The 21,405-nt window shown below is 29.9% G+C and overlaps 8 protein-coding genes across 11 annotated transcripts; 5 read left to right on the top strand and 3 right to left on the bottom strand.

The window, feature by feature from the left end:
- Positions 1 to 177: 177 nt before the first annotated feature.
- On the top strand, positions 178 to 3,354 carry YME1L (ATP-dependent zinc metalloprotease YME1L). 3 transcript variants are annotated; one of them, XM_070648385.1, is made up of 10 exons: positions 178 to 356; positions 445 to 1,158; positions 1,212 to 1,294; positions 1,360 to 1,549; positions 1,614 to 1,752; positions 1,809 to 2,025; positions 2,094 to 2,134; positions 2,201 to 2,499; positions 2,586 to 2,918; positions 2,980 to 3,354. In XM_070648385.1, exons 1-10 carry the CDS (start codon positions 315 to 317, stop codon positions 3,160 to 3,162), a joined length of 2,241 nt encoding a protein of 746 aa, XP_070504486.1. In that variant the 5' UTR covers positions 178 to 314; the 3' UTR covers positions 3,163 to 3,354. The 3 variants fall into 3 exon arrangements, with proteins under 3 accessions (XP_070504486.1, XP_070504485.1, XP_070504488.1); XM_070648384.1 differs by having other exon boundaries at positions 1,357 to 1,549; XM_070648387.1 differs by having other exon boundaries at positions 1,375 to 1,549; positions 2,980 to 3,353.
- A 254-nt stretch (positions 3,355 to 3,608) lies between these two features.
- Positions 3,609 to 5,219, top strand: LOC139096697 (protein Cep89 homolog). Its single transcript, XM_070648433.1, has 4 exons — positions 3,609 to 3,743; positions 3,832 to 4,619; positions 4,743 to 4,868; positions 4,941 to 5,219. The coding sequence occupies exons 1-4, from the start codon at positions 3,609 to 3,611 to the stop codon at positions 5,212 to 5,214; spliced, it is 1,323 nt and encodes a 440-aa protein (XP_070504534.1). The 3' UTR covers positions 5,215 to 5,219.
- A 697-nt stretch (positions 5,220 to 5,916) lies between these two features.
- On the bottom strand, positions 5,917 to 8,653 carry GlyRS (glycine--tRNA ligase). Its single transcript, XM_070648405.1, has 4 exons — positions 8,286 to 8,653; positions 7,818 to 8,166; positions 6,440 to 7,759; positions 5,917 to 6,362 (listed from the first exon to the last, which is right to left on the bottom strand). Exons 1-4 carry the CDS (start codon positions 8,538 to 8,540, stop codon positions 6,064 to 6,066), a joined length of 2,223 nt encoding a protein of 740 aa, XP_070504506.1. The 5' UTR covers positions 8,541 to 8,653; the 3' UTR covers positions 5,917 to 6,063.
- A 215-nt stretch (positions 8,654 to 8,868) lies between these two features.
- Positions 8,869 to 9,850, top strand: LOC139096679 (cathepsin L-like proteinase). The gene is made up of 3 exons (XM_070648408.1): positions 8,869 to 8,940; positions 9,036 to 9,115; positions 9,338 to 9,850. The coding sequence occupies exons 2-3, from the start codon at positions 9,086 to 9,088 to the stop codon at positions 9,542 to 9,544; spliced, it is 237 nt and encodes a 78-aa protein (XP_070504509.1). The 5' UTR covers positions 8,869 to 8,940; positions 9,036 to 9,085; the 3' UTR covers positions 9,545 to 9,850.
- A 313-nt stretch (positions 9,851 to 10,163) lies between these two features.
- LOC139096668 (rhodanese domain-containing protein CG4456-like) lies at positions 10,164 to 11,698 on the top strand. Of its 2 annotated transcripts, none has more exons than XM_070648392.1 (4): positions 10,164 to 10,420; positions 10,585 to 10,761; positions 10,828 to 10,993; positions 11,558 to 11,698. In XM_070648392.1, the coding sequence occupies exons 1-4, from the start codon at positions 10,285 to 10,287 to the stop codon at positions 11,616 to 11,618; spliced, it is 540 nt and encodes a 179-aa protein (XP_070504493.1). In that variant the 5' UTR covers positions 10,164 to 10,284; the 3' UTR covers positions 11,619 to 11,698. The 2 variants fall into 2 exon arrangements, with proteins under 2 accessions (XP_070504493.1, XP_070504494.1); XM_070648393.1 differs by lacking the exon at positions 10,828 to 10,993 and adding an exon at positions 11,204 to 11,363 and having other exon boundaries at positions 10,185 to 10,420.
- Positions 11,673 to 12,332, bottom strand: LOC139096669 (NADH dehydrogenase [ubiquinone] 1 alpha subcomplex assembly factor 2). The gene is made up of 2 exons (XM_070648395.1): positions 12,012 to 12,332; positions 11,673 to 11,951 (listed from the first exon to the last, which is right to left on the bottom strand). The coding sequence occupies exons 1-2, from the start codon at positions 12,257 to 12,259 to the stop codon at positions 11,738 to 11,740; spliced, it is 462 nt and encodes a 153-aa protein (XP_070504496.1). The 5' UTR covers positions 12,260 to 12,332; the 3' UTR covers positions 11,673 to 11,737.
- A 146-nt stretch (positions 12,333 to 12,478) lies between these two features.
- Roc1a (Regulator of cullins 1a) lies at positions 12,479 to 13,405 on the bottom strand. Its single transcript, XM_070648404.1, has 4 exons — positions 13,222 to 13,405; positions 13,050 to 13,077; positions 12,815 to 12,936; positions 12,479 to 12,754 (listed from the first exon to the last, which is right to left on the bottom strand). Exons 1-4 carry the CDS (start codon positions 13,306 to 13,308, stop codon positions 12,656 to 12,658), a joined length of 336 nt encoding a protein of 111 aa, XP_070504505.1. The 5' UTR covers positions 13,309 to 13,405; the 3' UTR covers positions 12,479 to 12,655.
- Positions 13,406 to 13,479: 74 nt separating this feature from the next.
- LOC139096675 (insulin-like growth factor-binding protein complex acid labile subunit) lies at positions 13,480 to 15,518 on the top strand. Its single transcript, XM_070648403.1, has 2 exons — positions 13,480 to 13,621; positions 13,762 to 15,518. Exon 2 carries the CDS (start codon positions 13,762 to 13,764, stop codon positions 15,262 to 15,264), a length of 1,503 nt encoding a protein of 500 aa, XP_070504504.1. The 5' UTR covers positions 13,480 to 13,621; the 3' UTR covers positions 15,265 to 15,518.
- The last annotated feature ends 5,887 nt before the right edge of the window (positions 15,519 to 21,405 follow it).

Raw genomic sequence — 21,405 nt, 5'->3', positions numbered from 1 at the left:
TAAACTAGCAAATTTCAAATTAAAATTATACTTTACAATAGAATATAACAAATTATTTAATGAATTCAACATTGTAGATCATATATTCTTACCCTCAGAATATAAGACTGATTTAGTGTAGACACATCGGACAAAGTAGGCACGGCAATTAAAAAAAATAGCGCTAAAAGGGGCTCCAAACTATGTTCAATCGGGTTACGAAAAAATTATTCAATATTTCCATATTTCTAAATTTTTTTAGTTATTATAATTAACTGATTACAAACTTTAAGGATTATAAAGTACCATTTTGATTATACACATTAAAATTAAATATGTTTTCGGTACAAAACTTGAATCATTCATTTCACAATCAGGTAAGAAATTTACAATATAAATTGAATTCTATTTTTGTTATTATTTACAAATTTAATTAACATATACGCATTATCTTCATTAATTTAGCAGGCGATTTTGTTTCATCTTACAAATTTAACACCAAGGATAAATAAAAAATGCGTCAAACATCAAAATTCAAGTGAGACTAAATCAAGGAAAATTAATCAAATAGAAAAATCAGCTTATATCACTTGTAAAAGTGACTTGCTCGAAATTATTACTAAAGAATTCAGGGATTCTATTGAATATAATAGAAACTTTACATTCAATGTTGACTTGAACAAGTCTAATAAAAGTTTTAACAAAACTTCATCTGTGGCTTGGAATCCAACACAATATGTATCAACTGGATCTTTCGAAACAAACAAAAATATTTCGTATTGTAGTGATAGACAGCAAAGTAACTATTTCACGAATAGTAGTCTCAAGCACATAAATAGATTTGATATCAATTTATTTGATATACAAAAAAGAACTTTTAAAACGTATAGAGCATTAATATCCGAAAACCAACGAAATCCTACAATTTTAAGTCGTTTGAAAGAAGCTTATAATCAGCCAGCTACCTCTGGAGGAAAGCGACTAGAAACTCTTAATCAAACATCACAGACAAAACAAACAATTCAGCATGAATCTTTATCGAAACTCTTAAATCAAGTTGACACAAATCTAACAACTGAACAAAAACATCAATTAAAACTGGCTTTTGCTGAAGGATATTTGGCCGCAAATCATCCAGACAATGCAGAAAAAGGTGGAAAGGCTATGAAATATCTTAAGGTTAGTTGTGCATTTATATAAATCAAAAATAATTCTAATATTTTACTCAATAGATAATTCAGCAACTGTTAATGATCATCATTATTACTGCGATTATGGCGAGTCTTTTCACGTCTAATAATGGATCAGTATTTAGGTAAATATTTAAATAAGAGATAAATATATTGAACTTGAATTGAGATGAAAAACATTTTCAAGAAGTAACTTTGATAATAGAATCCAACTAGGAACAAACGTTGAAATCGATCCCGAAGATATCTCTGTTTCTTTTGACGATGTTAAAGGATGTGACGAAGCCAAGCAAGAGCTTAAAGAAGTGGTTGAGTTTCTTAAGAATCCTGAAAAATTCAGCAACTTGGGAGGAAAATTGCCAAAAGGTGTTTTATTAGTGGTAAGTTTAAATTCCTTCAAATTCATCACTTGAGTGATTTATAATATTTTGTGATTTTTATTAGGGTCCTCCTGGAACTGGAAAAACTCTCCTCGCTAGGGCAGTTGCCGGTGAAGCTGGTGTTCCATTTTTCCATGCAGCTGGACCAGAATTCGACGAAGTTCTTGTTGGTCAAGGTGCTAGACGTGTTCGAGACTTATTTAGTAAGTTCATAAAAATCCTTCATATATTCTTTAACTCTTATCACATCAAATTTCAGAAGCGGCAAAAGAACGTGCACCATGTGTCATATTTATTGATGAAATCGATTCTGTTGGAGCTAAAAGAACTAACTCAGTACTTCATCCATACGCGAATCAAACAATTAATCAGCTTCTTTCAGAAATGGATGGTTTTCAACAAAATGAAGGTGTAATTGTTTTAGGAGCCACAAATAGGAGAGAAGATCTTGATCAAGCACTGCTACGTCCAGGAAGGTATGAACTAAGTCACCATTGGTACATGTCAAAAAATTAATTTGATTTAAATTATATTTCATTTAAAGATTTGATGTTGAAGTCAACGTTCCTACACCGGACTTTACTGGTTAGTCTTTAACAATTTTCATACCAACAAGCTAATTTTTCTAATAATCTATTTTCATTCATGCAGGACGAAAGGAAATTATTACACATTACTTGGGAAAGATTTTGAGTAAGGATATTAATGTTGACATGTTGGCAAGAGGTACAACTGGTTTCACGGGTGCAGATATTGAAAATATGGTAAATCAAGCAGCTTTGAAAGCGGCAATTGAAGGAGCTGAAGTAGTAACAATGCGTCATCTTGAAAACGCTCGTGACAAAGTTCTAATGGGTCCTGAACGAAAGGCTAGAATTCCAGATGAAGAAGCTAACAAAATTACCGCTTATCATGAGGGTGGTCACGCAATTGTTGCTTACTTTACAAAGGTAATTCATTTTATAGTTTTGTACAAATTTGAAAGTGCATTTCTGTTGCCGTTCAGTCTAATGACTACATCATTTTATTTTTCAAGGAATCCCATCCATTGCACAAAGTTACCATAATGCCAAGAGGACCATCATTAGGTCATACTGCATATATTCCTGAAAAGGAGAGATATCATGTAACAAAAACACAATTAATGGCTATGCTTGACACTATGCTTGGCGGAAGAGCTGCTGAAGAGTTGATTTTTGGAGCTGACAAAATTACATCTGGTGCAAGTAGTGATCTAAAACAAGCAACATCAATTGCGTCACACATGGTTAAAGACTGGGGAATGTCGGAAAAAGTTGGTCTCCGAACAATTGAAGGTGCAAGAGGTTTACAATCTTCAGAAAATCTTTCAGCAACAACAATTGAATCTGTAAGTTCTTGATAATTTTTTTAAAATTATTTCTAGACTATAACTTTATTTTTCTATGCAGGTTGACTCTGAAATAAAGAAAATTTTAAGTGACAGCTATGATCGTGCAAAAGCTATATTAAAAGCACATTCAAAAGAGCACAAGGCGCTTGCAGAAGCTTTACTTAAGTATGAGACGCTTGATGCTGAAGATATTAAAGCTATTCTCGCTGGAGATAAAATAAATATAGAATCTTCTCACTGAATTCTTAATAGTAAAAGAGGAAAACAAATATTCACTTAAAATTTTGAGCCAACAACTCTAACTTAATGATTATATGTACAGCTTGTTAAAATAAACTTTTATCCTAACTCTTCTACATAATGTTTGATTTGGAATCACTTTTCGAGAACATTGAATAAGACATGTTATTAGGAATAATTATTTGAAAAAATTATGAATGAATAAAATTCAAAGTATTTTATTAAAAAATACCATTTAGTCACCCTTCTTTTTATGACTAGTTACTATAGTAACAGTTTATTATTTACAAATTAACCACTTAATTTTTCGTACAGTTTAGAATATGGATTTTAAGATTGATTAACGTAAATAAATTATTGTATCTTTAAATGTTAAAGTGTATATACCTAAAAAGTTTTTATTTAAATTAATAATGTTATTGAAATTGCAACATTTAATTAATTACAATGGATAGATCGTCGCGTAAGGAAAAGTATTCAGCTAATTTCGATTCCCAACTTCGGGAAAAGAAAACAGAGAGGAGTAAAAGTTTAGAAAGCAATCAAAAAATCAACCAAATCAATAAAGAATTAAGATATTGGGTGAGTCAAAGTGGGTCACATTCCCACATGATTTTATTTGGATTCCTTCAACAGATATTTTAATTTTCATAATTGTTTGGGTTTATAGATAAATATAAAAGACAATCAGATTCAAGAGTTGGTGGCAAAAATTACCCATTTATTGGAAGAAAATGACACATTAAGGAATGAAAAATCAATCTTAATTAAAAACCATAATTTATTGATTGAAAAAATTGGAGAGCAATCAAAAGAAGATGAACGTGAAGAGAAGCATGAGATGCTTATAAAAGAAAATGAAGATCTTAAAAATGATTTGAAAATGTTAAAGGTTTTAATATTTCGTCTTAATAAGCATGTTGACTATTATCAGGAAATACTAAATGAGAAAAAGGAGGATCTTAATCCACCCACAAAATATAGTAATGAAAAGGAAATAATTTCATCATGGACTGTGAATTCTCATTTACTTGCTCCACTCATGAATTCTTATGAGGAAAGAGTTAAAGAAAAGAATGAAATTATTAAAAATTATGAAATGGAACTAAATCAATTTTCAATGAAATTAAAAAAGATTTTAGAAGAGAATGAAAAAATTCATGAAATAAATGAGGATTTATATCGCAACTCAAAAGCCTGGCTTTCGCAAAAAGAAAGATTAACGAGTCAGTGCGAGATTTTAAAGAATAAAGCGGCTATTCATGCTAAACGTGCAGATTTGTCCAAAGAAAAACTTGTTGAAATTTTAAAAGCTTATGAACAGAAAATCCAATCACTCAATCTTGACATCGAGCGACTACAAGAAGCATACAATAGATCAAAAGGAGAAATTTCGACGTTAAAAAATTTACAAAAGAATCCAGAAGCCGTTACTCAATCAGTGAAAGAATGTCAGAAGTATGATTATTTCTTTTAACTTTGCACTTATCAAGTCATTGACATTTACTTTAATTTAGACACAACTCGTCCGTAATTATTAAGAAATTTAAATTAAAACTAGATATTATTTAATATTTTTAGATTGTTAGAGGAACTAAAAGATCAATTTGAAGTTGAAAAAGCTTACTTAATTGGAGATCTTGGTCAACAAAGAGAAAAGGCAGCAGAACTCGAAAATTTATTAAAGAAACAAAAGCTGTGCAATGAGTAAGTAAAGACTACTCATTTCTAAATTATCATTATGATTAACGTAAAAATTATATTTCTTAATTAAACTAGAACCTTGATTGAAAGGAATAAAGTATTAAAGCAATCCATACATCATGAGAAGCTTGCACGTGAAAATTTGAAAAAGGACGTTGATCAATATGAACTTGGAAATGAAGCAATCCGAAATCTCCATAACATGGTTCAAGAAAAGGAAATACAAATGCAAAATATGAGATTTACACATTTAAAGGAAATGGAAGATTTACGAATGAAATTACAAAAACGTGATGAAACATTAAGAAAAGTTCTTCAAGTTAAAGTATCAGAAAGTACAAAGTCATAAATATAATTAACATTGTTTTTAAGGATATACATATGTAGATAAAATATTAATAATTAATCATTGTTACTAGAACTAACTGTATATGATTTTAGTTTTATTTTCAAACTACAGCTGATCATGCTTCTTTGGGTGTATCTACACCGTTCAAATTTCATTATTTGTGCTTTCCAATATTTTTTCTCTTAAAAATCCATTAATGTAGAAAGTTTTAGTTCCTCATTGAATTTCAATGCAAAAATCATTTGTAGCTTTACAAAGTTCTAGTTTGAACGCAATCAAACACAACTTTTCAATTGTTTCAAAAACTCAAATAAAATAGCAAGAACATTCCTTCCAAAAACAATATTGAGTATATAGGATATTACAATTTTCGCATACAAAACTATGAATCATGAAATTCTATATGTTTCATTTACAGCCAGCAATGCACTAAGATTTTGCTTACTTTTGCTAAAAATATGATGCCACAGGTGAATTTGTTACAAGCTGAAAATCAGATGCTTTGTAAGCAAGTCAATAAGGGACCGTTCACTTATTACGTTACGCAAAAAAACGAATTTCTAGACCCCCCCTCGTTACAAAAAAATTTTTTGATTAAGGCTGTTACAAAATCGTAGACCCCCTCCCCACTGAAAAGCGAACGTAATAAGTGAACGACCCCTAATTCAGCTCATGGTCAATGATTTCCTTCGTGGTCAAATATTTCTTTAAATAATTGTAATTTGCAAAAAATTGTGTTTATTTCACATTAAATGTTTTATGCATTAAAAAAAGCTATAAGGAAATCGATAAATGCCCTCCGGTGATATTTCATAATTTTTGTTAAATAAGTTGCTTGTTTCAAGTACTTTATGCTGTTTTAGATTCTTGTTGCTCAAATTTAGGATATTTTGCTTCAACTTCGGACCATTCAGTCTTACTGAATGCCAAATTTCTTACTACGTCTGCAACTTCTTCAAGTGGGATTCTCACTTGATTCATTGAGTCACGTTCACGTAAAGTTACAGAGTGCGGTTCCTTAATTGTGTCAAAATCGATAGTAATTCCATAAGGAATTGCAATTTCATCAGTACGTGCGTAGCGGCGTCCAATTGATCCACTTGAATCGTCAACCTTGTGTGAAACATCAACTCTTGTCAATGCCGACGCTGAAAATTAAAGTTAAAAAGTTAATAATTTGTAATTTCCCTTAATTTTTTAAAAATAGAAATCATTGAATACTCACAAATTTTCTTGATATATGGAGCAAATTCAGCATTATTGCTTAATGGAAGAACAGAGCATTTTAATGGAGCAACAATTGGCGGCAATGAGAAGAAGCATCTTTGTTCATCACCTTCTCGCATTTGGAATCGATGTTCAAGCAGAGAGTACATAATTCTTCCGATACCGAAGGATGGTTCAATAACAGATGGAATTATTTCTTCAACATGCACGGTCTTGGAACTAGTCTTGATACTGACCATCTCACGATTTAATGTGAAATTGCTTAAATTGTATGAATTATTAGCTGTCAATTCTCCATCCATCTTCTTTAAATCATCTAGTGACATTTTATTAAGCAATTCTGTGATTTCTTTTGCGTCTTTCTTGAATGCCTTTCCAATAATTTGCTTGTTTGGAATTGCTTCAGTAACTTCGACTGTTTTAGGTTCCGGCAATTTTTTCTCAGCAGCAAGTCTAACACCAGTAGCGTTTGTGTGTTGAGTCAAATCATACGCTGAACGATCAGCACACCCGACACATTCAATCCAGCCATAAGATGTCAAACATTCTGCGTCCCAACAGTCGCAAGCATAATGAGCCATTTCGTTGTTCATGTGCTGTCTGAATCTCAAACGTGATGGAACGATACCAACTTTAATCATGAACATTGCAATTCTAGCCATAAAGTAACCAAGAGTTTCATTGGCTACAAGTCCAGTTTTTACAGCATCTCCAATTTTAATTTTCGATGCACTTTTTCCGTCCATTTGATTACATGCTGAATATAATGTCATTTCATAATCAGCAACATCAGCAAATTTAGGATGATCTTTCAGATTTGGATCGCAGAAATGCTCAATTTCAGCCATTGTGAATTCACGGACTCTTATTAATCCAGAACGTGGAGAAATTTCATTTCTAAATGAGTTTCCAATTTGTGCTGCTGCAAATGGCAATTTTCCTTGATTAAATTCCAACAATCTCTTAAAATTGACAAAAATTCCTTGTGCTGTTTCTGGTCGTAAAAATCCTTTCACTAATCCTGTTGGTCCAATGCTAGTTCCAAACATTAAATTAAACTCGATTGGTTCAGTAAGATCATTTTGTGTAATCGGTGACTTCATATTGTATTTTTTCAAAACAGCAGCCATTTCAGCTTTATTCATTCCGTCGAGTTTTACAACAATATCCGCACATTCATCCTTAAATTCTTGTGTGGCCTTCTTCTCAGAAGCGAGTTTCTCTAAATGAGCTTTAATTAAATGATCCAGTCTGAAACATTCTCCAGTTTTTACGTCTTTTACCATCAAATCGGCGAATCTATCAACATGTCCACTAGCTGAAGAATTGTTAAACATTAATTAAATAACTAACAAACATGTTATGGAACAAAGTACCTTTAAGAACAGGTTCAGGTGTAAGAATAGAACAATCAACTTCCAACATTTGTTCTTCAAGAACAAAGAATTGTCTCCATGCATTAAGCATATTGGCTTTAAGCATAGTTCCCATCGGTCCGAAATCATATTGTCCAGTGATTCCTCCATAAATTGCGAAACTTTGATCATAGAAAAATCTTCTTTTTAATAAATCTTCCATTTTTGCACGATCAAAGCTTGAAACTTGAGGTGCTAAACTTAGCTCTTTATCTTCAAGAATCTTCTTGCGAGTTTTTAATTCAGCAACTGCCTTTTTGACATCAATTTCTGGTGCACCCTCATCTTTAAGTTTACGTACCAAGTCTCCCTGTAATATGACGAAATAGATGAATCATTTAGATTTTTCAGTGAAAGTTACTCAATTCTTCAGATAGTTTGCGTCATCTATTTTTACGTACGATTGTAACCTTAAAGAATTTTACTTACTTGTTCTTTAACTAATGCTCTTAATGGAGCTAAAATCTCTTCGGTTTTTGGATCAGCCATTTCTTGTAATATCAATTGATTGATTTTTATATTCCTATGTGATTTTTTCGATCCCCAATCGTGTGACTTCTTGTTAAAATATTGGAAAGTAATAGATAAATGTCGTGTGTTTTGATTTAATTGATTTTGACTCGATTTTAATATGATTCCACTACAATTTACTAAATTATTAAAGAGCCTTGAAAGTACTCTCATTAAATTATTTAAAATATCCTTCTAATTTGTGAGTTTCAATAGATAATTTAATTATTTTTAATTCTCACTGAGAATTACAGGAACAAAAACAATCCAAGAAATTTCGTACATAAATGTTCTAAAGTGAATTTCAAAATTATTTTAACCGTTTGACTCTTCAGTGCTGCAATACCCTTTAAAACCCATTAAAATCTTCCCAATTGCATATTTGTGCATGAGAGCTTTTATTTAAAGAAATATGCATTCTCGACATCTGAAATAATTGCCAAGTTTTTAAAAATCGTTAATCTTATTTTTAAATTTAAACTTATCTTCCGTGGATTTGCCATAAAAATAACAACATAGTGCCCGCCCTCTATTGTCGATTTTTTAGAAATCTAATTTTCGTATAAAAACAAAGGTCTGTAAAAATTTCTTTAGTCTTAAATAATTATTTCAAAGTACAAAGTCACGAATTAGCTAAACTAATGAAAACCTTTCTTCCATTATTAATAGTTTCATTTTTGTGCTTACACCAATCATTTGGATACGCTTTAGAAGACAAAATGCCTGAGAAAAAATGGAATGATTATAAAGTGAGTCATCGACAATTAAATTTAATTCCTTTGTCATAAGTTTGTTTTTATACATCAATGGAAATATTTGCAGCATTAGTTTACAATGTAAATTAATTGCTGACAACGTAGTAAAATGTATATTTTGTTTATATGTAGTTCATAAACATACTGATAACACTTTAGTGCTAACAATAATTAGAACTGTCATTAATTAAACTTTCTTGATATTTATATTTATAGCTTGAACATAACAAAAACTATTCGGAAACTGAAGATGCCGAACGCTTTGAGATATTCAAGAAAACATTGGCAAGAATCGAAGAGCATAATGCTAAGTATGAAAAAGGCGAAACAACATACAAAATGGGCCTTAATCACATGAGTGATTGGAAGGATGAAGAAAAGCAAGGAATTCTTGGATTAAGAAAACCATCAGAACAGAAGTAATCCTGATGCATCCAATCTAATGTCCATAACATTATCAAAATTTCTATTATTTTCTATGGACTTAAGCTTTTTTATATTTTTGTGGTATTGTTTATTTGTTTAATGTTTTTAAAAAGTCATTTATTTGAGGAAATACCAAAAACACTAGATTATTTTTATTTCTGTAACAGTTATTGACAATTTTGATAAAAAAAAATATCTATTGTTATTTTGACCTGAATCAGTAAATGTAAATAATACGTAAGGAAACGATTGCTGTAATCTATAATAATATTTACAGATTCAATAAAAAGTATTTTTACACTACTCAATAGTTCTTCATGACTCACGCATATTCTAGTGATTTCAAAAACCGTTAATTTTAAATTTTCCTTCTAGGTATGCATGCTGCAAGCATGATTGGCAGTAATATGCTTAAGCAAAAATTGATAAAAATACTTTCCAGAAGCAGTTAACAAATCAGTAGATCTGCGATAGACACTAATAGAAAACAGTGTGACTGAGCATCACATTTTCCAAATAAAAACTCCTTGAAATGAATGAAAACAAAAACATGATTGCACAGCTGATTTTTATTTCGTCTTATTACAACCACGAATACAGCCAAACATTTAGAGAACGAAAATAACACAAACTCAGCACGCACTAATATAAAGTCAATTTATTGTTTTTATTGCGAATATCAAATCAGTTCTCCTCAGAATTTCATAACATCCTCAACTTTTGGATCATTATTCAAAATGTCGAATAGCGTTTTTAGAGTTCTGTCCACATTAACCTCACTCAGATGTTTAAGTGCCGTGCCAACGATAAATAGAGCATTTAATAGTGCTATAACAACAAAATATCCAGTTTCGGCTTTGAATTACAAGCTTCGTAAGTATATATTAATAACTGAAAGATAATGAATTCACTCTGTGACTCGATAAGATAGCAGGAGTCATATGAATTATATCATTTTTCAATAAGTTCAAACGGTTGACAAACGTCGAGGCACAAAGTTCAAGTGAAAATGGTAACTGAAATTATTAATCCTTTAGAGGTCCGTGGGAATTCTGTTAATGCTGGATCTAATGATGTAATTGACTTAACAAAATTCGTTACTTATGAGGAAATCAAGGAGCTTCCAAATTACCCAGCAAAAATGCTGATTGATGTTAGAGAACCTAAGGAATTGGAAGAAACTGGACGAATCCCGACATCAATTAATATCCCACGTGAGTAGTTATTCAATATTATGTACCAATATGTCATTCATTCCATCAATTTCATTCGAATTCAAGTAAAACAAGTTGCAGAGAAATTATCTCAAGATTTTTCGGCCGATAACTTCAAAACACTTTTCAACCGTGAAAAGCCAACTGTTGATACTGAAATAATTTTCCACTGCAAGATTGGGGTTCGTTCACAGACTGCAACTGATTTGTGCTATAAGCTTGGCTACAAAAAGTAAGAATGGAAAGTTTAAAGAATTTTTGGGGATTTGAAGGTCATTTTATGTTGGCACCGATTATAAGCGTAAAATGCACCGATGTGTTACTAACAAATATCCTCATGTCATTTTTATACATTCCTTTTCATTAATCATTGTCATACAAATCATTATTCCTTTTGATATTATCATATACAGATCATTTTAAAAATTTCCCCTTTTTGTAGTAAAAACAGTTACAGAAATGCTTGAACTTTCTGCTCACGACTTTGTTAACAAATTCAGGCGATTGAAACCAACCCCATACACTGAAATTATATTTTCCTGTCGATCTGGCAAACGTGCTGAGGATGCTTGTGAAATGGCCAGGAATTTGGGATTTAAAAAGTAATTTATTTCAATCGGTGTTGGCTGTTTTGGAAATATTAACATCCCATTAAGAAATGATTCAAAGATGTAGATCATCTTTGATTCATTATTTTGTTCCGATTATTATTCAATGTATTGTCTAGACTAACAAACAAATTAGGCATGCAAATCAAAGGCTTCATGAGTAATAATAAAAATTATTTCAATTCTAGCGTAAAGAACTACAAAGGATCTTGGATCGAATGGGCTGAAAAGGAAGGCTTAAAGAAGTAAATTGAATTTTCCTTAACTTTCTTTAAATAGTAATATGTAACAACCAGTAACAGCTAAATAAATGAATTTTCATAGCATAATTACAATTTATTACTACTAAATTTATAGTACACTAAACATTAGTCCTTTTGTTTAATAGGTTTAGATCCCGGCATAATCTCATACTCTTCATCATATCGTGGAAAAGTTGCTCTTCCAGTTGCTACGTCATGCTTAATTGATGCGTGATCTTGAGGCTTTTCATATTTTTCTTCTAAAGCTGTTGCATTCTTTTTCTTCATTTGCATTATAGCTAAATTTTTAAGTAATTCTTCTTGTGTCGGTGGATCTTGTCTGTAAATAAATGTCACTCAAATTAAACTTTTATGTAAGAAGAAAAGCCTAGAAAATTACCTTCGTCCTCTCAACCAAGATTCCCATTCTGCAGTAATTTCATGTCCGTGATCTAATTCTGGTTTTCCAGGAGGCTCAAACCATCTTGATGTTTTTCTTTTGCCTTTTGATGGATCAGCTTTAATTTCATAGAATTTATTTCCAAAATAATCTTCTCCTTTAAGATCGCCTTTTATTTGCCGTGGACGAAATGAATTAAGAAAATTTTGTATTAGGATCCTAATGATTGGTCTTCCGTCTCTTGCCATTGTGTTTAAACTATATAAAATTAATTTTTAATTTTGAATCTGTTTTTATTTTGTTTTTATAGCTGAAAATAAATAGTATTGCGAAAAATGATACTATGTCTGAATGTCCGACACATTAAAAATATTATTGACGGTTATTTCACAGAAATCATAGAATAAAGATACACTGAAAAATGTAAATAAAATACGTAGTTAAAGTACACCAAATAAACAAAGCAGTTTTCGTCCCTTATATCAATTTCATTTTTTTTTTCTTTTTATTAAAGTAGAATTAAAGTTCCTGTTAAATTAATTGGAAAAATAAGCAAAAAAACATTCGCCGCACACTTCAAATGATTTAGAATCCACCCTTAAGACGCATTCCTTAGTATCCCTAGTCTCGAATCTCGTAAATGATTAATGACCATATTTCTGGAATTCCCATTCTCTGTTATCAAGTGGGCAGACTTGTCGAGTTTTTAACCATCTTGAGATACAGTGGAAGTGAAAAGCATGCTAAAAATAATAAAATGTTATTGTTTTGATATGATTCATTAATTTGTCAACAAAATTTACATTACAGACTCCCCAAGCAACTGTACATTCTTCACTGGTAGCACTGGCTTGATTTGCCTGGCATTCAATACAGAGATCCATAATGTGATTACGACAAATAGCGCAATTGTCAACTACAATATCTGTAATACAAATATTTCATTTAATAAAGTTAATTTTAATACTTTATTGAAATTAGAACATCCAATGGACTGGATCTCCCGCAAGGTTAAAATTATTTCATAATTTAACTTACCCCAAGCCCAAAGAGCAACTGCATTCCACTATAAAATAGGTAAGGAAAGATAATTTAGTTAAATGAACTTGTTCAGTGCCTTATAAACGTAATTAGGTAACTTTTTTAAGTAAAAGCGAAGAAAATTGAAAATCATTGAAAATTCAAAACAAAGAAATTTTAATTTTTCTACCTTTTTAACTTCAAATCTCTTCTTATCTCCTTTTGTTCCAGATGAGCTGGATGGAAGTTGATCCATTTCTTCATCGTCAATTTCCATTTTTGTGCTATTTACTCAGTTATTTAACAAAATTAATCAATTTATAAATATTGTAAAACAAACTGCTAAGTTAGAGAGGTAATTTAGAAAATATTACAACAGAGTGCCGGTTGCTTAGATTTTGTTGCTCATTTTTGTGCGGGAATTTTTAAATTTAATTTTTCAGTTTGTTTACTTTTATTAATTTCACAATAATTTGCAATTAAATAGTATAAATTTTGGATGTGTTTGATCAACTACGACAGAATTAATTTAACTGTGATACATAACTGTTAATATAAGTAATTGTGTGAAGAAAAGTGAATTTAAAAAGGTAAATTTATTTTGTTTTTAGGAAATTAAGCTTTATTAAAAGCTATTTCAAAATTAAACGCAACATTTTTAAAATCCTGTCAGAGCTTTTTAAAACTCAGAATTATTCAATTTTGAAACTTATTTATTAATTTATTACAGATGACGGAAGAAAAATCATGGCCTATGAGGCTACATAATGGTGAATTACCATCGGGATACTACTTAGAATTTATTGAAGCAAATATACTAAGCGAAAATGAAATTGAATACAAAACAGATGCAGATGGATGGGTAGATCTTAAGGATGAAAATGTAATTTTAGTTCAATCATACAGAGGTATTGCATATGTAAAGAATATAACAATTACTATCAAAATCATACCTCAATCCTTATTATCAAGATTTGAAAATCTTAAATGGTTGGAATTGCATTATGTTGGATTGGAGGAATTAAGGGCAAATATGTTCCAATATAATCCCCATTTAAAAGAAGTTCGCTTGACTAACAATAGGCTCACCAAAATCCCAGCTGGAGTATTTAATAACTGCAAAAATATTGATTGGGTTGATTTAGGAGAAAATGAAATATCCACAATTGATAATGATGCATTTACTGGATTAGATAACCTTACCTGGCTTATACTCAATAATAATCGATTAACAAAATTAAAAAACTGTTATTTCAAATCATTGAAACATCTTAATTCCCTTTACCTTTCTGGAAATTTAATAGAGGAATTTGAAGACAATGTATTTATTGACCTTGAGGAACTTACAGAGATCAGAATGAGCAATAATAAGATCAAATGCCTGCCAGACAATTTAATAAGGTTTCTACCAAAGCTTGCATCAATTGATTTAGATGGTAATGAAATCGAAGAACTTAAGCCTGCATTTTTTGCTTTACCATTGGAATTACACGGCTTAAATATTGCAAACAATAAGATTCGAGAAATCCATCCTGATTTATTTAAAGAGCAACCGAATATTTCATATCTGTACTTATGCAAAAATCAAATAGAGAAACTACACCCAGACACATTCAGAACATTAGAGAACTTAGACTCATTCAAAATAAGATTCAATAAATTAATGGAAATAGATGATAAACTATTTGAGAACAATTCAAATTTGTACGAGTTAAATTTAAGAGGCAATCAAATCTGCAGTATTCATCCAAATGCTTTTGCTAAGCTTAACCGAGTTTACAAGTTGACATTATCAGAAAACTGCATAACCGAATTACATGAAAGTATTTTTGTCGGAATGAATTCGCTTTCACAATTAACTTTGAACAACAATAAAATCAAGGAAATTCATCCCGATATATTTAAGGGCGTAAAGCTTCATGATCTCTTGCTGAATTTTAACGAAATAGAAATATTTGATCAAAAAATGTTTGAGTCAATGCCTAATTTGAATAGGTTTGGGTTTACTGATAATCCTGGAAGCCATATGATAGATGAAAATTTCCTTAAAATCTTCAAGTATGGAAAACAATTTTTGTTCTATAAATATTATTTGACGGAGAGTTGCGATGAAGAGTACATAACTAGTGAGCTTATACATAAAAAGGAATATGAGAAAAAGAAAAAGGAAAAGCAACCTGATATTTTGGATGAATTTGATGATGATTTAGATATTGAAGGTTTATTTGATTGAAAATTTTGTTCCTTAATAAACCTTTATAGGTATTGCACAATATTACAAAATTAATTTAATTTTTAATGCGCTTTTGTACGAATACCAACAGAATTTTTTTTACACATGAGACGTGCTTATCAGAACCATTTTAATAGGATTTAAATTGTAAATATAATTGATCACGTTCATAAAGTTAATGACGGATCAAATTGTTAAAGTCAAACTTTGCAATCACAATTTGGTTAAAAATAAATTTGAAATGAAAAAATTAATTTAAGGATTTGATTAAAGATTGAAATGATTGTAACGTGACTGTTTGAACGTTTTTAATGATTATACTGAAATTTTTTTAACAGCAAAAAGAAGAATAAACTTGAACTTATTTACATAATTTTTTTAAATTGTACCAAACATTCAAATGTAAATTTTGAAATTTTTAAAGAACTGGCAGCTATTTGATTTAAAATACTTCTACAATTATCATCAATGTTTCTCTTTAAATCCGGAAACAACATAAAGGTATGAAAAGTTGCCGGGAGGAAAATGTTAACAATCGCACGCGCTAAACACTTTTTTCGCACACATCTGTCTCCGCACGAAAATTAATTTGTTATGAAACATAAGATTAGATACATAGCATAAAATGGAACGTTGGATTATATAACTAATTGGAAGCTAACTGATGATTTGAAATAATTGATACATTAAATGAGTTAAATTTTAAAAAAACAGCCATCAAAAAAATGAAATCCGCCTAAAATCTTTCATAAGAGTCCTGCAAAATCCATTTTCACTCATGTTTCTATAGTAATTCTAGGTGACATGATGTAGGAGAATGTAAAGAGTAATTTCATTTTATAAAACACGATGACAAATTTAAAAGTAGATAATTAAATTTAATTTCGTCTTTTTGCAACTTGGAATATTCATTCAATGAAATTAATTGCCTCAAAACCAAATCTTCCTTCGTTGATGAAAGATTAGAAGCTTACCACAAAATCCAATTTGAATTTCCTTCTATTTTAATAAGAAAATGACTTGTGACATGAAATTTTCACTTTTCCTTGTAAGCCTTCAATTATGGATTTTCACTTATCATCATCATCATCTACCTAAAACTTTATAAACAACATTAATAAGAAATGAAGTATGGATTGCACGAGGTTGCAAAACTTTCATGGGCAGTCATTTTGCCTTTTTCATGACATTTTACGAAATTGAACTGAGTATGTGAAATTCAAGAGAATGAGAAATCTTACATATAAAGGAAAATTAGCAATAATCGAGTCATAAAATCTTTATTTATAGCTCTTTCGTCCAAACATTTTACCGTAAAAGTCATAATATTCCAAACATTCTTTTGTTATTGTTTACATGACCCTATGTGCTGTGGAGGTGTTATTACCAACACATTCTTCATAAATAGCACCACGTTTTGGAAGTATGTTCGCAGCAGGTGGTTGAAATGGATCTAAAAACGGAAATGAAAGAGTTCTACTTTTTGGAAGTTTACAGAAAAGAGATTGCATTTTCATAGCTATTATGAAATTGCAGGAAAATGTTTCCCTAATTATTAAATTTTAAAAAAAATCATCAAATATGATGTCAAGTAGATATCGCGAGACTTGAATCTTTCTTGAAAATATGTAAATGTTTTGGAAACACAGATCCAATTTAAATTGAAAGATTAGGTCAGATTTTGTTTCATACATATTTAAATAAGAACAAAAAAGTTCAACAACCCTTATTCAAATTAATAAACTTTAGAATGAATTTTGTTAAAATTAATTCTGAACTATATTGTTTATTTTTATATTATTTCCATCGTTTTAATTTTGGTTTAAAATTTTTAAATTAAAAAGTTTTAAAAAAAGCCCCATAAAATGCACCCATGAACAAATATTATCCAAAACGAGTTGATGATCAACAAATAAAAAGTTCTGACATTAATAAATTAATTTCCTACGGGCTCTCTACTCATCTTTCGTATCCAATATTCAGCAGTCTTTAATATAACAATTCTGAATGTTGAAATGAATAAATTGAAAAGAATGCAACAAAAAGCTTTTAACCAATAAGCTCTTATTTTAAAGACAAGCAAATATTTTTCGAAAATTCTGAATATGATACCAAAACCAGCACGTGCTTATAACTTTGAAAACCGCAATCCTATTTCCAAAAGAATTCATTTTGAAATAAGCAAAGATTACTCAAGTCAGGGACTCAATCTCAATCTCATCGAGCCCTTGGACATGTTCGTCTACGTCTTTGCATGAAACCATCAATCACCCCAAACAGCACGATGAGGTGTATTTAATTTTTCGCCATAAAGACAGCCTTTACGTTTAAAGATCCCCCTTTGCCGGCGACGTTTTTAGCGGTCCTTTAAATTAGCTTATTTTTTAAAAAATTCTAAAAATATTATTGATTAAAGCACATAGTGATAGATAACAAAATAACAAGAGTTAGAAATAAAATTAATTAAATTTTTTTTTTTTATAGGTAAACGCTTAAAAATAAATAAAAAAATAACAGATGTCATTATAAAATACTTTATTTTTTGATATTTCCCAAACAATATCTTGAATTACAACATTTCATATTATTTTATTTTTTAACAACTTAAAATTAAGTCTGATTTAAACTGAAATGCATACAATAAAAGACATTTTTAATGCTTTTTCATTTAAGACTGTTCAGGTAAAAAAAAATCGAGGATTAATGTGAGCATTCACATAAAAGTAATTCAAAAGCATTTAATAGAACAACTCTTATGAATAGCTTGAATTGTACATAAGAGTAACTTCATGTTTAAAGAACGATTTATTGCAAGCTATTTCAACCTTTTAAATGTTTATATTTCACAACAATCAACCTTTTCGCATTGAGTATTCCTTCAGGTATTTTCTTTCTATTCACGGGAGGCTCAAGATTATCGTTTCGATAGCATTTTTATTTTTCATTGTGATACATTTGTCGTGAAAATTGTTTATCGTTTCCGATATCTCGATGGATTTCTGAGTGTGATTTTTCCTTTAATTTAGTGTTCAAAATGAAATTTCAAGGAAAAGATGTATAACGAAATTCAATCGATTGCTAGTTATCCAATTATTGACTTAAAATATCGTACTGTCAAAAGAGTTCCTTGAAACATTATAATCTCAATATGTCTGAATCAACGATTACATTACTTCAAGAAAGTTGCATCATTTTACATATTTTATTTGATGCGATATAGATTTTCGAATACTGGATAGTTAAAGGAATGTAACATAAAAGAGACTATGAGCATGAATTACTTATGCATTCAAATTGCTCCATGGTGATTGAATATGCTCTTGATGGTAAATTGAACAGACCTTTATGTAAAATTTTACCTCATATTAGAATTCCACTTTATGTGCAACACTTTCTTACCTTTTGATATTTAAATATGTTCAGATTCCATCATACATGCTTTCTCACGACTTTGATTTTTTGAATTTAGAAGAGATCAACATAAATATAAAATGAAAATGAAATCGTTTCACTTTATTTTCTTTTATCAAAAAGGAGAAAAAAAAATACTTTTTCACTCATATTTTGAACGGATCTCACACAAAAAATACTTTAAATGCTTTAAACTGGATACATTTTTAATGCTTTTTTGTGGAATATTTTAATTTGATGAATCTAATCAAGTTTATTTCGAAGGATTATAGAAAAGTAGTTCGAGTAGACCAAAGTACGTTATAACCCGTTATAACTAATTAATGGCAAGTTAATGTATATTTAATCTTGTCCACTCGTATAAGATAGAATGATGTGTAATTAAGATAGTACTTACATTCATCATCCATAAAAACTTTCATCCTTATGGACAACTTAGAATAAATCCTTTTGCGCTGTAAAATTTTACTTCTGTGCAATTATCGTAGAATACTTCAATCCGCTAAAACTATTCGAACTCCCCACGAATCATGAAACTTTTTTATCGCATACAGTCATGTTATTTTTTATGAGCAAACATTGTGTGAATGAATGAGTGTAAAATCCCATTGAGAGCAATGAATCTGTTGAGTAGTGTATATTATGAAGGGATTGTATATACATTCATCATTCGACGGTAAATTGAGACCAAAGCTGCACACATGACTTATTATAAAATAAGTATGAATGTTGTGTAAGAGGATTATGAACGGAGAGCTTGTGGATGCTAACAATAAGATTTTTTATATTCATTTGAGCTTAATTCTCAGAAGTTTTCTGAATCATGTACATTTCATTTGTGTTTGCTTAATTCCTTCAAAGTTAATTGCTATTTGTACTCAACTTTTATCTTTTTCGTTATTTGGTTTAACTAAAATCTACTACGGAAAATTTTAGAAATTTCAATTAATCTCAACTGATTTTACATGTGTATGTATGCAATTGGAAGTTACTGCAAACTGCTGCACAATTCATTTATTTTGGATTCTTTATTTCATTTAGTAACTACAATGTATGAAAAGTAATGCAGTTTTATTTACAATGAATATGTTGACATGCAGACGTGATATCTTAATTGCTAAAATTAAATAATGTCACAATTTAAATCTTGATTAACCCCCTGAAAACGCCCCTGCAAACTTTTTTAATAAAATTGAATTCCAACTTCAAATTTGACTTCAAAATACTTCCAGACAAAGTATAAATACAAATGTACAGATGACTGTTTTAAGAGCCATAAAAATACTTTTATTTTATGGATTATTGAATTATCTTGGTTAGTAAGGATAATTCAATAGACAATAAAAGAAAATAAAGCAGCGAAATAAAATTGACCGGTCGAAAAAAAATGTAAAAAGAACATCGAGCTAATTTATTTTACCTTTGTTCTCGTTCTCGCCTTAAAAGCTTTTGTTCTCAAATTAATATCAGAGGAAGTGTCTGAGAGAATAGATAATAAAGAACTTTATAAATTAGCATAGTCATTTTCTCGCTAAGCATTTTTCGGATCTTTTTCAAGAAGCACTCATTGCGTTTTTGCGATCATAAACAAAATTTGCATAAATATTTTAGCTTCCATTTTTCTCATCCATTGAGTGTTGATGATGTGAAATTTTTCTACATTATTCAATTTTTTCCTTCCTTCTCACTTATTGTCACATGCATAACTTTACATAAATCTTTTTTTTTTATATTATTATCTGTGAAATAAAATCTCGATTTAGTCACAAGTTTGCTGTGATTTGATTAATTTGCATAAATTTAAATTATTTCCTTATTCTCCTGCTTTCATCATCCAATTTTACGTTTTTGATGCGTATCTACCTCATAAAGTTCATCACATTATAATTTATGGGTGGATAATATAAAAACAGAAATGTGAGTGGAGGCAAGGGAAATTGTGGAAACCCGTCGAAACAAAGCATTGAAACATTAAATGAGATTTATACTCTTAGGTACTGTTTTAAAGAGTAAATACACGTGGAAATTGATTAAATCAATTGCGAAGGTAAATTAGAATATTTTCAAATTTAAATAATTAAATTTTGAATGCGCAACTACTTTAAATACAGTCAACATCATAAGAATAGCAAACAAACTCAAAATGAAATTCTTGGAGGTAGCAAATCCTTCCTTGTTTATTTATTTAAAATTTGCTGATTTAAATTAAATTTATAATCTTTTTTTCTCAAAAAATTTCGAATCATTTACATCGACGACATCTAGAAATATATCTAAAATACTTTGGGAATTAATCTCATGTTCATGTGGCTAACTTCTTGAAGTGTAGCTTGTTTGATTTAATTCTCAATTATCATTACCTCACGTAGTTTTCTAGTTATGTGTCTTTTAATTAAGTTGTTAATCATCTCAAAATCTTCTTCTCTTCATTTAATAACCTTTGTCTAATCATCGAAGATGTGAGTGTTTTAATAAAAAAAGGTTAATAGTCCCTCATTGCTGCTTCTTATTTTTACGTCTGTTCTGTACATAAACTAAGTGTGTTGTATTAAAAATATCTACCTTAAAGTTTCAAGTACCTTTCTTGTTACTTACTCTTCATTCGTTTTGGAAATTTGTTGTTAAGAGAATTATTTAAATGGATGTTGTGAATCTACATAGATCTTCATAGTTTATAAGGAAAATGAGGATTTCAATTCAGTGTACTTTTAGAAAATTACCACATATATT

Source organism: Chironomus tepperi, unplaced genomic scaffold (genome assembly GCF_022539635.2).
Source record: "Chironomus tepperi strain 1889 unplaced genomic scaffold, CSIRO-AGI_Ctep_v1 contig_398, whole genome shotgun sequence".
Taxonomy (NCBI): Eukaryota; Metazoa; Arthropoda; class Insecta; order Diptera; family Chironomidae; genus Chironomus; species Chironomus tepperi.
The sequence above is the reverse complement of the archived record's forward strand: the minus strand, read 5'-3'. Positions and strand labels throughout refer to the sequence as shown.

Coding starts and splice junctions, on each gene's coding strand:
- GlyRS (XM_070648405.1), bottom strand. CDS start 8,540: ATGAGAGTACTTTCAAGGCTCTTTAATAATTTAGTAAATTGTAGTGGA. Junction 8,167..8,285: donor GAGCATTAGTTAAAGAACAA/GTAAGTAAAATT, acceptor GTCATATTACAG/GGAGACTTGGTACGTAAACT. Junction 6,363..6,439: donor TCCATATATCAAGAAAATTT/GTGAGTATTCAA, acceptor TTTAATTTTCAG/CGTCGGCATTGACAAGAGTT.
- LOC139096668 (XM_070648392.1), top strand. CDS start 10,285: ATGTCGAATAGCGTTTTTAGAGTTCTGTCCACATTAACCTCACTCAGA. Junction 10,421..10,584: donor GGCTTTGAATTACAAGCTTC/GTAAGTATATAT, acceptor TTAATCCTTTAG/AGGTCCGTGGGAATTCTGTT. Junction 10,762..10,827: donor GACATCAATTAATATCCCAC/GTGAGTAGTTAT, acceptor TTCGAATTCAAG/TAAAACAAGTTGCAGAGAAA.
- LOC139096679 (XM_070648408.1), top strand. CDS start 9,086: ATGCCTGAGAAAAAATGGAATGATTATAAA. Junction 9,116..9,337: donor AAAAATGGAATGATTATAAA/GTGAGTCATCGA, acceptor TTATATTTATAG/CTTGAACATAACAAAAACTA.
- LOC139096669 (XM_070648395.1), bottom strand. CDS start 12,259: ATGGCAAGAGACGGAAGACCAATCATTAGGATCCTAATACAAAATTTT. Junction 11,952..12,011: donor TCTTGGTTGAGAGGACGAAG/GTAATTTTCTAG, acceptor ATTTATTTACAG/ACAAGATCCACCGACACAAG.
- YME1L (XM_070648384.1), top strand. CDS start 315: ATGTTTTCGGTACAAAACTTGAATCATTCATTTCACAATCAG. Junction 2,135..2,200: donor TCCTACACCGGACTTTACTG/GTTAGTCTTTAA, acceptor TCATTCATGCAG/GACGAAAGGAAATTATTACA. Junction 2,919..2,979: donor CAGCAACAACAATTGAATCT/GTAAGTTCTTGA, acceptor TTTTCTATGCAG/GTTGACTCTGAAATAAAGAA.
- LOC139096697 (XM_070648433.1), top strand. CDS start 3,609: ATGGATAGATCGTCGCGTAAGGAAAAGTATTCAGCTAATTTCGATTCC. Junction 3,744..3,831: donor ATAAAGAATTAAGATATTGG/GTGAGTCAAAGT, acceptor TTGGGTTTATAG/ATAAATATAAAAGACAATCA. Junction 4,620..4,742: donor TCAGTGAAAGAATGTCAGAA/GTATGATTATTT, acceptor TAATATTTTTAG/ATTGTTAGAGGAACTAAAAG.
- LOC139096675 (XM_070648403.1), top strand. CDS start 13,762: ATGACGGAAGAAAAATCATGGCCTATGAGGCTACATAATGGTGAATTA.
- Roc1a (XM_070648404.1), bottom strand. CDS start 13,308: ATGGAAATTGACGATGAAGAAATGGATCAACTTCCATCCAGCTCATCT. Junction 13,078..13,221: donor AGAGATTTGAAGTTAAAAAG/GTAGAAAAATTA, acceptor CCTATTTTATAG/TGGAATGCAGTTGCTCTTTG. Junction 12,755..12,814: donor TTGCTTGGGGAGTCTGTAAT/GTAAATTTTGTT, acceptor TATTATTTTTAG/CATGCTTTTCACTTCCACTG.